The 15752-nt window shown below is 28.9% G+C and overlaps 1 protein-coding gene across 8 annotated transcripts in view; it reads left to right on the top strand.

Moving 5' to 3' along the window:
• Window positions 1–15752, top strand: part of LOC118194673 (uncharacterized) — an 84974-nt gene that overhangs the window by 36093 nt on the left and 33129 nt on the right. For 4 of the 8 annotated variants that reach the window (XM_085813691.1, XM_035365844.2, XM_085813695.1 and 1 more), the window contains exons 4-6: window positions 2144–2215; window positions 8367–8519; window positions 12070–12139. In XM_085813691.1, coding sequence (XP_085669817.1) covers window positions 2144–2215; window positions 8367–8519; window positions 12070–12139 — 295 coding nt within the window. Of the gene's footprint in view, window positions 1–2143; window positions 2216–6375; window positions 6405–8366; window positions 8520–12069; window positions 12140–15752 lie in introns of those variants that run through there. The other 4 variants (XM_085813694.1, XM_085813693.1, XM_085813692.1 and 1 more) reach the window with 2 other exon arrangements.

The following is a 15752-nucleotide window of genomic DNA, read 5'->3' as shown; positions in this document are numbered from 1 at the left end:
TAATTTTGATACGAACAAACTTGTTAGTTTCACTACTGATGGACCTCTAATCATGATTGAAATTCAGAATGGCATGGTGAGTCTACCGAGAAACCATTTAAATGATAGAGGAAAAGATTTGCTTGGGTGTCATTGAATCATACACCAAGAACAGCTATGGGTGAAAGAACTAGGATTTGACCGCCTAATGAAAGTAGTGAGCGATACAACCAATTTTATTCGCTCACATTGTTTAAACCACAGGCAGTTTAAGGAAATCCTAGAACAACTTTCAAGACATAGTGATCTCATGTATTACACTGAAGTATGATGGTTGAGCCGTGGAGAGGCTTTGAAAAGGTTTGCTGATTTGATTCATGAAATAATACCATTCCTTGAAGAAAATAGCAAGCAAACTAGGATGTTCTTTCAAATGTGACTTAGCATTTTTAGTTGATGTGAGATTTTTAGTTGATCCATCTGAATGATCTAAACAAAAAATTGATGGGTAAAAACCAATTCATCAATGCAGCATCTGCTTTCAAACTAAAACTCCAGCTATTCTCAAAGCAGCTTAACTGTCAAAATTTTGTCAATTTTTCTTACCTGAAGAAACTCAAATAAAATTTTCCTGATAAAAAACTGAGATCAAACAATTCAGATCAAGTAAAGAAGCTGCTTATTTCTTTTGAAAAGCAATTTGCAGACTTTGAGTTGCATAAGGTTAAATTTAAACTGTTCGGGTATCCATTTTCTGTTGTAGTCGAAGAAGCTCCAAAAGATGTTGAAATAGAACTCGTCGACTTAAAAACTTCTGACTTGTGCAAATCCAAATTCTGTGACTGGACTTTTATTGTGACTACTTATTATTCTGGACTTTTATTGAACTCTACCTGTCAAATTTTTGCGCTTAACAAATAATGCAGGAAGATGTTTGTAAGCACTTATATATGTGAACAAACATTTTCTCTCTGAATCTAAATAAGTCAAAATTAAGAAATAAACTGACAGATCAACATTTGCAATCTGTCTTAAGAATATCAACAACTAACTTTCAACCAAATATATCAAAAATACCATAAACTGTATTTTTTTTCAAGCTGAACTGTGTGTTTTGACCCCAGTAGCACATGCAAGGGAAAAGCGTATGGGAGATTATGGAAAATATTTTCCATATGCTATTGGCCTTCAGCAACGAACTTGTTTCTATTAGTGGCCCTTCTGCTAAAAAGGTTGTACATCCCTAATCTAGGCATTGAATTATTTCTAATGTCATCATTTGAAGCATTCTGGCATATTAAGAGATTGTCTCCTGGAGATCTTGATAAGAAAAAAAAGGGGGGAAATATAAGACAGCTTTATACTCTTTTAGAATGGGCATATGTTTTCCTTTCAAAAGTACAAAATGTCTACAAGTATTTAGTATTGTCCCATTGTCTTTTTACTCATCTGCAGCCACTAGTTGCAGTAGATTGTCATAGATACCAGAGGTGAACTCCACAAATTTCTCCCTTCTCAGTTTCTTTTAAAATTTATTTTTAGTCTTATCAGTATTAAGAAATTCCATATTTAATTTGCTTTTACTTATAGTCCAAGAAATTGATAGAGAAGTATAACATTGAAATATATTTCAAAATTGATAGAAGACAGTAAGTAGCAATTAATTATTATACATTTTGTAGCACATGCCTTTTACCTTCATAAGTTAACATGCAAACACAAGAGTACACTATGCTATTTCTCATCAGTTACTTTTCAGGGATTAAAATTAGTGGAAAACTGAGTGAAATGCATTAGTAAATGTGGTAATCTGTAAATCATTAACTTAATACATTTACAAAAATCATATTTTATGACTAAAATGTTTCTTTTATCATGTTTGTAAAAATCTTAATTTTGCTATGATATGCATATCATTACAATATAAGCATAGTTTTATTATGCTTGAATGCATTGAATTTTAGGAATTTGATAGTTACCAATATTTTATTTAAAATGTGAACACAATAAACAAGGCTGGCATTGCTCTTTTATTATTTTTCCAGATTATTTTCGCATTAATTAACAGAAACCTCTTATTTAACGATTTTTCTGTCAGTATTTCACATGAACTAATGTTAAGTATATTTGTAAATAGGTAGTGATTATATTTTTTAAATTTTAGATACTACGCCAGCGTCGTACATTAACTTCATATTTTCCTAAATATTATCCATTGTATCCATCAAGCCAAACGGTAAACATTTGTGTTTTCCCTTTTGTAATATTATTTTTTGCAAGTCTTCTTTTTTCATTAGTTTACATTTATGAATTTTATGTCTATATGATTATTAGTGGTAGTTGATAGATGTTTAAAAATAAAATATATAAGTATGTATAATTCCTTTCCTATGCTGTTCTTCAAGAAAATATTTTCTCAGGACATTTTTTTTTATTTGAACTAATCCATGCCTATGATATAGCGACCAAGAAATAATTTGCAAATGGTCTAATCGGTTACATTCATTTAATATAAACTTTATAAATTTTTTCTTTGATTTATACTTTTGAAATGTTCATATCTTAATGAAGTATGCTTCATTGATGAAAGGAAAAACAGTGGCATTCGTATCTTTAGTTTCAAAATTTCCTCATTTTATTGAAGATTGTTTTATTTATTTATTTTTTCATTTTGAAATTTTCTTAATTCATTTTGCAATTTAAATGTTTGAGATTTATCTCCCAGTCAAACTTTTCCGATATGAAGAATAGTTTCAGTTTCTCCCAGTTCTACTATTTAAATTTGAAAATTTAATTTCCACGGAATGAAAACTAAGACACACACACATAGTGGACCCGAAAGAATTGTGCTGATTTGAATTAAAATTATTATATCTTTCTACAGGTAATTGTGATATTCACGCTGCAAAGGAGTTTGATTCTATTTCCACTAGCTATCCAAAAATTTATAGTTAACTGAATGATATATTGGTGATAATATACTTTGTATCAACTTCAGTTCTCAGTATCTGCCGTCTAAGAAAAGTGCGGTTTTTAAAATTCTGTCAATTTAATTTAACCTTCCCTTTTGCCCATTTGAATTCTGAGCTATTTCAATACCTTGACAGTGTTTAAACAATGCATTTTCCAAGTGTTTACATTAATATATACAGTACAAAGTCCATAATCCAGACTTGTCAGGACTTCGGCAATTCCGGATTATAGATCATCAATTTAAATCTGGTAAGATGGCATGCAGAAATTATACAATTAAAAATATGAAACCATAATTTATGAAATAAAGAGTAATTATGATCTAAAAGGTATCAAAATTTACAAAAAAAATTAATATTTATATTACTTTAGTAAACATTTTTTTCAATGTAAGTTGTTTAAGTTGCTTCATTTTTTGTGCTAATACTTTCTCTTTAATTCTATAAACAGGCACAATTTCTTATTCAGTTACAAAGTTCCACTGTTTAAGTCTTGTAATTGCTGTGTCGAGAATACCGACTAACTTGTCAATTGAAATTTTTTCGTTTTCAATAACGTTCTTTGTTACTTTCTTCACTATCGGAAGCACGCATGGGTAAACGCTGGCTTTACGTGCATGTGTAGTGGACACGCGCATTAGACGTGCATGCCTAAGTTTGTGGCTTTGAGATCCGGATTACGGACTCTGTACTGTATATTATATCTTTTCTTTTGTACACAATTTTTGATATTTTTCCGTTTTGAGGACCGTAAAAAAACTGCCGCGAAAATGTATGCGTAAAAATGCCAAATCTAGCAAACGCGCCCATTTAACAGCACGCCAAATCTAGCTTACGTGCTGATTTCAAATTGCGTAAGTGTAGATAATTCTATGTTTCTTAAGACGCCATTGAAGTACTAGTTTTATTTTTAAATCCTTTTTTGATATGCTATGGATTTAACAATTTGGGAATTACCCATAACCCAAAAGTCTGCAATAGAATTTTTTCAAAGAAAAGGCATCATTCATTACAGAAAATTATGTTTGAATAACCAATGAGATAAAAAATATGCTTTAGAGATAACTCTGTAGCGAAATGGCGATGCAGGAATCCATTCAGTTATGTTTAGCCTTTTTTTTTTATATAAATTATAATAATGATCTGAAAAAGTTATTTACTCTTATGCTTCCATTCAGTTATGTTTAGCTTTATTTATATAAATTATAGTAATAAAAAATAAGTATATGAAATTAACCTTTCATCTAAATTAAAACAGTAATCTCAGATAGTTATTTATTATTATACTTCCATTCTTGCATTAGGGTTGTCGCAATTATTTTTGGCGGCACTGTCATCAACAATAGTTTGTCAATATTATACGGTCCTCAAAACGGAATAGTACCCAATTTTTTAATAATAGCATTTTAAGACAAATTTGTTTTGAATATGTTTGCCATCATCAACATCTTTAAATATATATGAGTTTGATTAGCGTGTCTTGAGTATAAAAATTAACTTCAATGCAGCTTTAGTAAGTTAAAACCATGAAGTACTTAAATATCTTTTTTCAAAACATTACTTGAAGTTTAAATTATTTAACTGATGCATATTAGCTGATGCATGTTAATTATTCATTGAGTGATGAGCAATAATTCCAAGTTTTATAGCATAAACTATTGATGGGAAAAAAATGATACTATTAAAATACATGAAATAGGAATTTCTTTAAAACTTTAAAGTGGTAAGGTAAAATAAAATAAATCTAAAGTCATATATATAATAAATGAACAAAACACTGAGTTTTCTTAGTATATAATCCATGGAAAAAAAATTTGTGTTATCTTTGTTGTTTAAATTTAAAACAGTTGGTTAATGAACTAATGTAAATTATTTATTTTGTTATTTATGCTATTCATTTTCCTTTAAATGTGTTTATGTGAATTAATCTATAATTTTATCAGTGAAGAAATTTTTTTATAGTTGATAAGTCCTCATTACTGTGTGAATTTTAAACTGCTATTAAAAATTTATATTAACATTTATTAACCGAATAGTGCATAAAAAATTTTTCGACTTTTTGGATTTTCTTTTCCATGCTGTTGCAGTTTTTTCGGGAGAGGGAGTTGACCATTACATGCTCTGGTTTCCTGTAATTGCTTTCCTTTGCAATAAATAAACAAATCTTGCTAATTTTTGTAAATTATTTTTAGTCCAAAGGGATTTGAATCCCGAAGGACTATTAGTTTCGTTTTGGCATTTTGCGTCGGACGGATAAATGTCGGTTCACTTTTCAAACTGTTGCCATAAAATGTTAGAGTCCTGCATTATATTTGAAGAAATTAAATAATGAAAATCTGCATAAATGTATGTATATTTCTCACATTGTCATAAAATAACGGTACATAGAGTCATCGAATTTTGAATAATGTAATCCTCCAACGAATATGAGCATGTGGAAGACCAAATTTGAAATTTGGAATTTGTTTTATGATCGATTTCCTATTTTTTAAAACTTTGACGAATTTTTGATTAACAAACTCAAGGATTTCAAAGCGAGCAATGGCAACGTTGTGCAGAAAAAACATTTATATCTCCAGCTCGTGAGTCTCTGTATCGGAAATTCTAAAGATATGCTCATTTTAAAACTATTTTGCGATATTGCTGTTGCAATGGATCTTATGGTTTAAGTACGAAGAACATGATATTTAATAAAGAAAGGTAACACACAAAATGTTAAAAAACGCCCCTTTGGACGTAATTTAAAATCTGAAACATTTCAGATTTTGTTTGTTTTATTTTTATTTTTAAATTTATCTCAAACGCATATTTTTCTCTTTATTTCTCTTTAGTTTTTGCATGCTCATTTAGCATAAGGATGGCTATGTTGTACTTTGGTGTTAATTTTTTAAAATTAAACATTTGTTTTTCTTACAAATATTTTTTTATTGGTAAATAATTTGTTCCCTCTCTTATATTGCTTTTTTCATATTCTTTTGCATGTTTTACTATCTGTGTGACAATGGGGTGGTTCTGTCATTCAATGCTATGTTTTTAATGGTCTAATTCTTATTTAATGGGTGGAATTCATTTAAGATTTGCAATAAAAAGTGATGTCAACCTGTGAAATCAAACTATTGCATGTATATTTAGCTCTTTTTGCATGCTTTTATTTACTAATGTTTTCTTTAATGTTACCTATAATTTTTTTCCTTGCTTATTATTGCAATTTCTCACTTGGTTTAGTGGTTTGAAACTCTCCTTTTTTACATAAGACTTATTTGAATTTCATTCTGCAATAAGTATGCTGTTATAAAAATTTTCTGTTTTTCATATAACCTTTATATCAACTTGAGTATTTTATTTTGGATTGGTATTATTATTATTATTATTATTATTATTATTATTATTATTATAATTCATAGAGAGTTTCTACCCATTTCAGTAAGAAAGAAGCTGTTTATTCAGTTCAAGGTATAATCCTTTTCGCAATTGCTTAGAGTTATCCTTTTAATTATTATTTAATGTTTTATATGTATGTGTGTTATTTTTCATTGCTATCATTTCTTTCATAAGCATATGATTTGCTGATGTTTTCATGTGCAATTCTTTTTAATTTTGTATATAACTAACTACAGATGCCATTCCAACTTTTACAAGGTTTGGGGGGGGAGTAAAAAATTGCTATTACCTATTTTTGCAGACAAAATTTTGTTAGATTTATGTAAAAAAAAAAAAAAAAACTATGTCAGAATTTGTTAGTGAAATCAAATTTCTACAAACAAAAGTGGATGCTGATGTTGTTTTGTTTTGCTGGCATTTATGTTCATTTGTATAGAAAAATCTCTCATTTGTCTCTTTCTTATGGAGAGCAAAAAATAATACAAAGTAATAATAATTTACAGCAATAATTTATCTTGACTATTATGGGGAAATCCAAACAAGATATGAAACAATGCATAAATCCTACAGTAAAAATCCAGTGTATAGATAATGTAATTTGAATGAATTTCTACAATGAAAAAAACTGAAACAAATCACCAAGCTAGCATGTAATTTGTAAAAAATTTAAGTTTATGTTGAAAAAATTAAATATAGATGAAAATCAGGTGTTAAACCAATTAATACTAGGAGGAATTATGCTATCTTCAATGTAAGTAATATAAAGCTATCATCAAAACTAGCAGTTGTATTTTTGATCTTCAGTGAAGATCAAAAGTGAGTTGATGAAAATAATAATTTATAATGTGACCTTATTTTGAAAATTGGAATATGGTAACACTAAGTATTCACTACATGTTACCTTCACCAATATGATAAAAACATTCAATTACTAGCAAATTGGCCAATTAGCGCCTTTTATTTAAATATTGTATATTTTTCAGGCTTTTTTTTAATAACATAATGTTGTGTACTTTTCTATTGTAGAAAAATTATGATCCTTTTATATATGGACAGTAAAATTATGTATTTTAATCCATTTTATTTTAATAGTGTTAAGCAAGTTATTCTCCATGTCGGTCTTTTTATATCAAACAAAAATTTATAAAAAGGAAATTATCCATTTGAATTGTATAGGTTTCCAGATCCAAAGGCAATATCCCCTCCTCCTGAAAAAATAGTAAAAAAGAAGGAACTGCAAAGGAAAACTATTTGTCTATATGATATGATTCAAGCAAGGAACATTTTTCTGACTTAGCCAGTGTCAGCTGTATTAAGAGAGAATGAAAGAAAACAAAACAAAATCTCTTGCTTACTTCCCCTTCTAATTTTGATGTATTTTGTCCTGAAATTAACAGATTTGTAATGAACAAAATTCTCTTAGGCAAAATAATGTTCCTTCCTGCTTAATTTTAATTTGTTTATGTTATAAGATTATGGTATTTGTTTTGATGAATTGTAAATTGAACTGAAATTCTTTTCCTAGATTGGATCAAATTCAGCTTATTTTCTAACCTTCTATTAAAAAGTGAAAAGTAAATGTGGCTAATCTTTCTCTTTTCTTTTTGGTTGTTTTGAATCTTTCATATTTAGGATTAGGAGAAAATAGTTTTCCTTGTTTACAGTATTACAGCTAAAGATAAATGATATCACTTTAAACGATGTGATTCATTTTCTTGATAAACCGTCAGGAGTGTTATTTAAAGTAAAAACAGTGAGCATATACCATACTTATTTAAGTAGTGGTACTGGCTTCTTCTTTTTAAGCATTAAAGTTAGATTGTCCTTTTATGTTATTCTCTTTATTAACTTATTAAGAACTGAAGAAAAAAAAATTACCTTTTTTTTTTTTTTTTAATGTGCATTGCATCATAATTTTGAAGTGTGTGTTTTTACAGTTATTTTATTTGCTATAAAATATTTATTCAATTTTTATTGTTTTGATAATGTTTCTTATTGGAAAACTTCAAAATTAAGGAATTTTGTTGTCTGTAGGGTAGTGCAACATCTCAAAATGTGCTATCATCTAAATACCGATATACTTCATTGCCAGATTATCCTCTGAGGAAACATTCTTTGCCATCTTCATCTTTATACAAGAATGATGTTTCTGCTAGTGGAATGTATTATGGAAACTCTCATCTGTTGGTAAAAAAAATTATCATCATAATAGTTTTTGGAATGTGTGTTTTTTTTTTTTTTTTTCCCAAAACTTGAAGCTTTTATTTTAAGTTATCTAAAATGATTGATATTTGTATCATTGTGCTTATATCAGGACATCTAATTATTGTACACATTAAATTCATATTTAATATGTACATAATTCCTTATGCAGCCTTTATTTTTGCAACTGTTGTCTTGGATCTATTGTCCCAATTACAAAAATGTTTTAACTAAGGAAAATATTTAAGTTCTGGTATTTTTTAAATTAAAAAAAAATCTATTTTGTATAATTTAGGAAATCTTATCTTTTTATATGGCCCTAGACCCAAATTATATTTAATAATAAAATTTTGTATTTATTTTTTAAAAAATACACATGCAATTCGGAAACTAACCTCTGTTTCACTGTTAATAAAAAACCACATAGATTCAACAAATTTTTTATTTACCTCTGAAAGGTACAGTTGTCCTCACTTTTTCAACACAGTCGCATGTATATTCAAATATTTGCCATAGCATTTTACCAACTTGCTTTTCCCTTCTGCATAAAACTGAACTGCCTGCGAGTGTAACCAACTTGCCACAGCAGTCTTAAGTTTCTTGTCGTCGGCAAAGTGTACCAAGCCACTTTTTCATTGCACGGAATAGATGTTAATCAGAAGGAACTAAGTCTTGGCTGCAGGAGAGGGATATTGAAACACATCCAATTTAAATTGGTGCGAGAAATGTTCAGAAATTATTGTGAAAGTTCCGAGATTGTGAATCCACAGATATGACAGATTTTGCTGTCAATTAATTTTACGACGTCATCACTCACTACATACAATTTCCCACTTCTTAATTTGTCATAAATGTTTGTTCTTCCTTCTGTGAAAAATCTCATCCACTGACACATTGCACCTTTAGTCATAATGCTCAGGCTGTATACGACATGCAGTTAATGATAAATATCTGCTGCTGACAGTTTTTATGTCCAAAGAAATTGTATTACTCTTTTTACCTTGTATTTGGCAGAATTTTCAATAGTGGAGCATATTTTGTGACGTTTAACCAACACATGTAGGGCAGTACAACATTCTCTCTGGGATAACAGGAAGCTTACTGAATCACAGATTGCTTGGTGTAACAATTGTTGTGTTCCACCCACCACTATTAGCGCCATGCCACAGTGGAAGTTAGTTCCTGAATTGTCCTCGTAAAATAAAAGTAGATTTGATTCTCGTACAAAAAAAAAAAAAAAAAAAAAAAAAAAAAAGTTGAAACATTTAATTTTAAAATTTAAGACTGTTTCAAGGCTCATATGCAAAATGAAGTGTGAAATATATTTAAATTTTGTTCATAATTAAAAATAAAACATTGGTTTAAGAAAAGATTTCTGTTGTTAATAGTTATAACAATTAGCTATAACAATATAACAGTAGCTATAACAAGCTACTGTTATATTGTTATAGCTAATTGTTATAACTATTAACTTATTATAATTGTTGTTTGGTGAAAAATTAAAAAAAATTCTAATCATTGAAATTAAATAGTATTTATTAATTTTCATTGTGTGCTTGGCAAACCTTTTCTACTTTAATTTTTAGAATAAATAAGAACATTTATTAAATAAAATTAAATTAACCAAGAGACCATAAAAAATTTTAATTGGTTAAAAAAAAGTTTAAAAAGACAAATGTAACCATAAGTACATAACTGTGATCAATGGTTGCAAAAATAAAGATTGCATAAGGACTTTTACTGAGATGATGGATATTTCATACATGCAAAACTATTTGAATACACTTAATTCTCATGAATAGATGTGGTAGTGCTAGATATAAGATATTTAAGGGATTTCATAAATTTGTGTAAAGAATAGTATAATAAAATATAATTAATTAACCCTAATATGTATTTAATTGCTGCTGTATTTAAAACTGGTATGAACCTTAAATTTAGAGTTGCATTATTCTGAAGCAAAAGTTCATCAAAAATTTCTTATATGTACAGCCTATCGTATACTCTCCATGAATTCAAGTTCATTGGAAGATTATTCAGTCATTCTTGACTGGGATTGATTCTCTTTACAAATTTATGTAAACACGACAACTATTTAGGAAACTATTAAAAATGTAGGGATAGAATTCTAAATTTTTTAATTAAAATACTGAAATAAAAACTTTGCCAAAAAAATGAAACTAAACTAGTTAGAAAGCATACTCACTAAAACTACATGTTAATGCGGTTTAACACATGATACAATTTTATATTTTTAATCTGTCATTTCAGTTTTCTTTAAGCATAGCGTACATATGAATGAAGACAGAAGAGAAACACATGAAAGTAAAACAAATTAGCAAAGCAGCAATCTTATGTTTGCCGTAGGTTTAGTCGAGATTAAACCTATGCTAAGCTCAGGGTTGTTGCTTTGCTGTGAATCAGTTTCCTTAGACAGTCCTCATAAAAGCAGTCTTTTTTAAATGGATAGCCAAGTACTTTAATAAATGTTGGTCTAATGCCAAAAATTCCTATTAATTTTTTATTAAAAATTCAACAAGATGAGATTATCTGGTACCTTTCTGCCAGGTGGTTTAGGGAAAATAAAATATCAAAATGTTGCCTTATTTTGTGAGTAACTTTTAAAATTACTATTAAAAAGGCATGAAGAAATATAAATGAGTAGAAGGTGCATATACAAAAGGTCTATGATTCTACTCATAAACATATGAGAAATACCTCATAATCATAGCAAATGCTTAAAAATTAAGCTTTTTTCCCCCCTTCCCCTCTCTTTTAAGCATAATGCAAAATAATACCAAGAAATCAACATTTAATGTTCCGTTTTATAGATTTGTATGTCAAATTTTATAGCAAGAAAAAACCTGAGGTTTGCAGACAGACATTTATTTTTGTCATTTATTTAAATATTAATTTCAAAATACTGATCCATAAAACAAATGTTGTAAAGTTATCTTTCTAAAGTACTTTTAAATTTCTTTAAATAAAAATAATGTAAATAAAATGCAGCATGTTTCAAAATATGCTGTGCAGAATTCTGAATTATTTTTAATTAATCTTTTGAAATCGAAATATATTAATAATGTTCTTCAATTTAAAACCTTACATTTTTGTACTTTTTTACGTATATCAGATAATTTCATTTGATACTAGGTCTTTGCTGTGGCTCTGTTCTTAAACTGAAATCTACAGAAAAACTAAATTTGATGCAAAAAATAAAATAGAAACAAAATATTAATTACAATTATGATTTTTTCAGATTACCAAAATAAATTATTTCTTTTTTGCTAACCTCTATTCTATGTACAGTGGAATTGCCGTTATTTGGATTAACCTGTATTATTTAATTTCAACAAAGACTTAAGAAAGGCACCTTCTTTGTATTATTAAGTTAATGATATTAAAAGTATGCTTAATAGCAAATTAAATTGTACTTGGAATAAAGAAAAATTAATAATCAGGTTTATTGAAGTTCTGGATAACTGTATCTTCTTTGTTAATTTAATTAATAAAGCTAATATTTGTTTTGACCTAGGGACCATGGTCAAAGCATTTCTATCCTTTAGGTAATGCATGGAACAGCCATTCTGAAATGCTGCATAATCGTAAGTGTTTCTTCATTATTAACTTTTTATTAGAAAATTTAAATTTATATTTTGAAGTATTAATATCTCTTTTTAAAGTTTAAGTCAATTTTATATTTATTTTAATTGAAGAAATATAATCATTACAATGATTAAATTCATATTTTTCTTAAAAACACAGATTTATATATTGCTATATTGTTATTGACACTGCCTTTAACAGGGTTCGTACGGTCCTTAAGAGTCCTTAAAAGTCCTTAATTTTTTTGGAAACCATTTTTGGTCCTTAAAAGTCCTTAATTTTGGCCAAAATCAACAGAAGGTCCTTAATTTTAATCATCTGAAATTTCTGTCTCTTTTTACAATTGCGATTTTGAGTGTGAATTAGCATTTTGGAGGAATATTTTCGGCGATTCACTGGCATATATGGTTATCTTTTGAATGGGTTTATGGGTTATAATTTGTTTCTATTTCTAATATAATTGATGGGATACTCGAGTTTCTAAGCAAGAAGTGAGATATAAGCATTTCGAAATTCATTTTTTCTAATAAAGAGTTCTTAAAATACTTTTCGCTTTTGGAGATGTGAATTCTTTTATTAAACGGTTGTAAATTTGGCGACTGTGAGCTGTAAATGATTTTGTTAGCATCAGAACATGCCTTTGTATTCTAAGTTCTTTTTATATAGGAAGCTTATTTAAACCTTTGTCTGATATTTTATGTAATATTCAGACATAGCGATAGTTTGCTTCACATCAGTTGGGTTTTCGACTATTTAACTTTTACCAGATCAAGTAAACCCTCATAGGTACATTGTGGAGAGGTTGACAAGTTAGGAGAAAAGCAGTTAGGTTGATGCAGAAACTAGCGAGAGCATTGGTTTGCATTTTGAGACAAATCTCTAATTGTTAGAAAAGATGCTTAAAGAAAAGGAAATCGATATAAACTAGCCAAAATGTTTGAGAAGGCTTCAAATTAAAATAACGGATAAATATTTTGTTTAGTGTTGTTGCTACAAAACATAAATGTTTTGTAGCTTTTAATGTGTAATTATCTTAATATCATTTAAGAATCAATGTTATAAATTACATGTATTTTAAACTGTAAAATTTGATTAGATTTTGATTTTAATAGGGCTTTTTTAACAAATATTGTTAAAAAATAAAATTTAATTGTGGCCATGTAAATCCATAATGACTAAGGTTATCTAATTACCTAATTTAATTATTTATAACTAACTGCTTACCCTTAAAAATTATCTCTACGTATTAAAGTGAGTTATTGCCTTTCATTAATTTTCACTGTGGTCACAAGATAAAACACAAAAACTTAAAAATTCAAGTAAAACTTATTCTTTGCATCTAGTGAGACTTAAAATAATACAAAACTACTTATCACCTCTGGTTCTTTAATGGCTTATTGGAACCTTAAAGTATATTAACTGGGTTACAACCCCTGAAACTCTACACGAAGCTACGACACTAACTGCAGCAAACAGAGCCCGACTAACTTTCAACACTTGCGAAACTACATCAGGACATCTGCCTACATCAGGCTTTTCAGGTTTGTTCTAATGAGCAAGTCTCTCTCTAGACAAGCAGCAGAAGTAACAACATTCAGTCTTTTGTTCTGAATCATGCTGATTATGATCTTACTTCTCATTTTAACCTATGCCGTTTGACATAAAATCTACCTGCTATTTACTCAACCTCTAGACTGACCAAGTACGTGACAAAATGAGACATTTAAAAAAATCAGCATAAAGCTAACTTTGAGTAAAACGTAAATGTCACTTATCTTCTTTCAAATATGTCCATCTGTTGTAAGTGTAAAATATTTAATGCTATTTGATAAATTGCATAAAGTTTATTTTATTCTCAAACTTATTAATCATTATGTTAATTAATTCATGTTTAGTAATAATGCAGACTACTTAGAGATCTATTTTATTTTTAGGATGATATCACAAAAGTGAAATTCAGGCATAGATAATATTTTTAATTGAATTTATTCAGTTCCCATTTGCTCATAGGTCCTTAAATTTTTCATAAATGGTTCTTAAAAGTCCTTAAAAGTACTTAATTTTCGTGTGCAGAAATGTGTACGAACCCTGCTTTAACATTAAAAACTTATCCAAATCTGTATTTTCTTATGTTTTATGATTTTTTACTGTCACTATTTTTATAATTGTTTTTACTTTCATTTTTCAGTATGTTGCTATATGTCACTTCGCTGAAAAATTATTAATTATTCTGCTCTGAAATTTGCTGAAAATATTTTTAACTGAATCTGAAAATTGAATAATGCATTTAAAGCAACTCCTTTGATTTATTTTGTTTTCTCTTGATAAAGAAAATGAAATTATTCTTCTCATTTTAAGAAGAGGTAAAGAACAGTAGGAGGCCCAGTGGTCCAGTGGCTAGCGCATCATGCAGCAGCACCACAGGTCCGGGGCTTGATCCTCAGGCTGGGCAAGGTTGACTCAGCCTTTCATCCCTTGGGTCGATAAAATGAGTACCAAGTTTGCTTGGGGACTAAAGATTTGGCGTCCTGTGACAAGCTGACCACTTGTTCAAAGAAGTATGCTTACGCACCCCGGGGCCCACGGTCAAGAAAGCAGATTTTGGGGCACTGCTGGCCTTGGCCCACTAGGGCTGTTGCGCCACCGAGTTCAGTTCAGTACAATAGTTTTTAATTTATTAATAACTTAAAAAACTTGAATTCAAGATAATAGCAAATTATCTGTTACAGCTTGAACATTAGAAAATTAAACTTATTGCTGAAACAAATTTTTGTAAATTACTATTTTTTGATAGATAATTCATGCTTTCATAAAGTTTCAGTTTCGGCAAAGGATTTTCAGACTGAGCAGATTATCACAAATGAAAAAAATAAAGCAGATTAGCAGTTTTTATCTGGTGACAAATTTATAACTTGAAATGCAAAATAATTTAGAGACATACATAGTGACTGCTTTAAATGTATGCTGTTGGCTATTCAAATTGCAACATCATTAAACTTAAGTTTATTTTACAGATTCTTTATTTTCCAAAATTGAAATCATTAAAATTTCAAAATGTTTGACAAATAGAATATATTACAATCATTACTGAATATATCAATCATGAGAAGCAAAAGCCATTATTATGTGGTGAGGCATAGAACCGAGTAGTATTTTGGGATATTGCAATCCACGGAACTGTAATTCAGCTCCTGTAGCCACTGGTGGTCTCTGTGATGCTAGTGTGTGTGATATCATAAACCAAAGATGCTCAATTACAATAAGATTTGATACAGAACCATAACTTACTGTGTGTTGAGGAAGTGTTATATGTTGAATATGACATATTCTCAGGCATTGGCCTGTTGGAAAATGCATTTTGAGTAATTTTGAAAGTATGGAGAAACCAGGAATGCTGTAATGTAACACTGAATGGTCAGAATGCCAAATATGAGCAGAACTCAGCCAGTCACATCCCATACTATAACTTTCACTGCTGTGCTGGTATAATAAAATATAAGGCAGACTTCCAATGGGTGCTTGCAGTGATGGTGTCATACATGTAGATGCTCATTATGCTGATGCATTCTTGTAAAATAACACTATCATTGTCATTTATCTATGCATGCAATA

The sequence above is a fragment of the Stegodyphus dumicola genome, chromosome 3, assembly GCF_044657685.1.
Source record: "Stegodyphus dumicola isolate Sdum_Otavi_A_Nest chromosome 3, ASM4465768v1".
In the NCBI taxonomy this organism is placed as follows: domain Eukaryota; kingdom Metazoa; phylum Arthropoda; class Arachnida; order Araneae; family Eresidae; genus Stegodyphus; species Stegodyphus dumicola.
The sequence above is the reverse complement of the archived record's forward strand: the minus strand, read 5'-3'. Positions and strand labels throughout refer to the sequence as shown.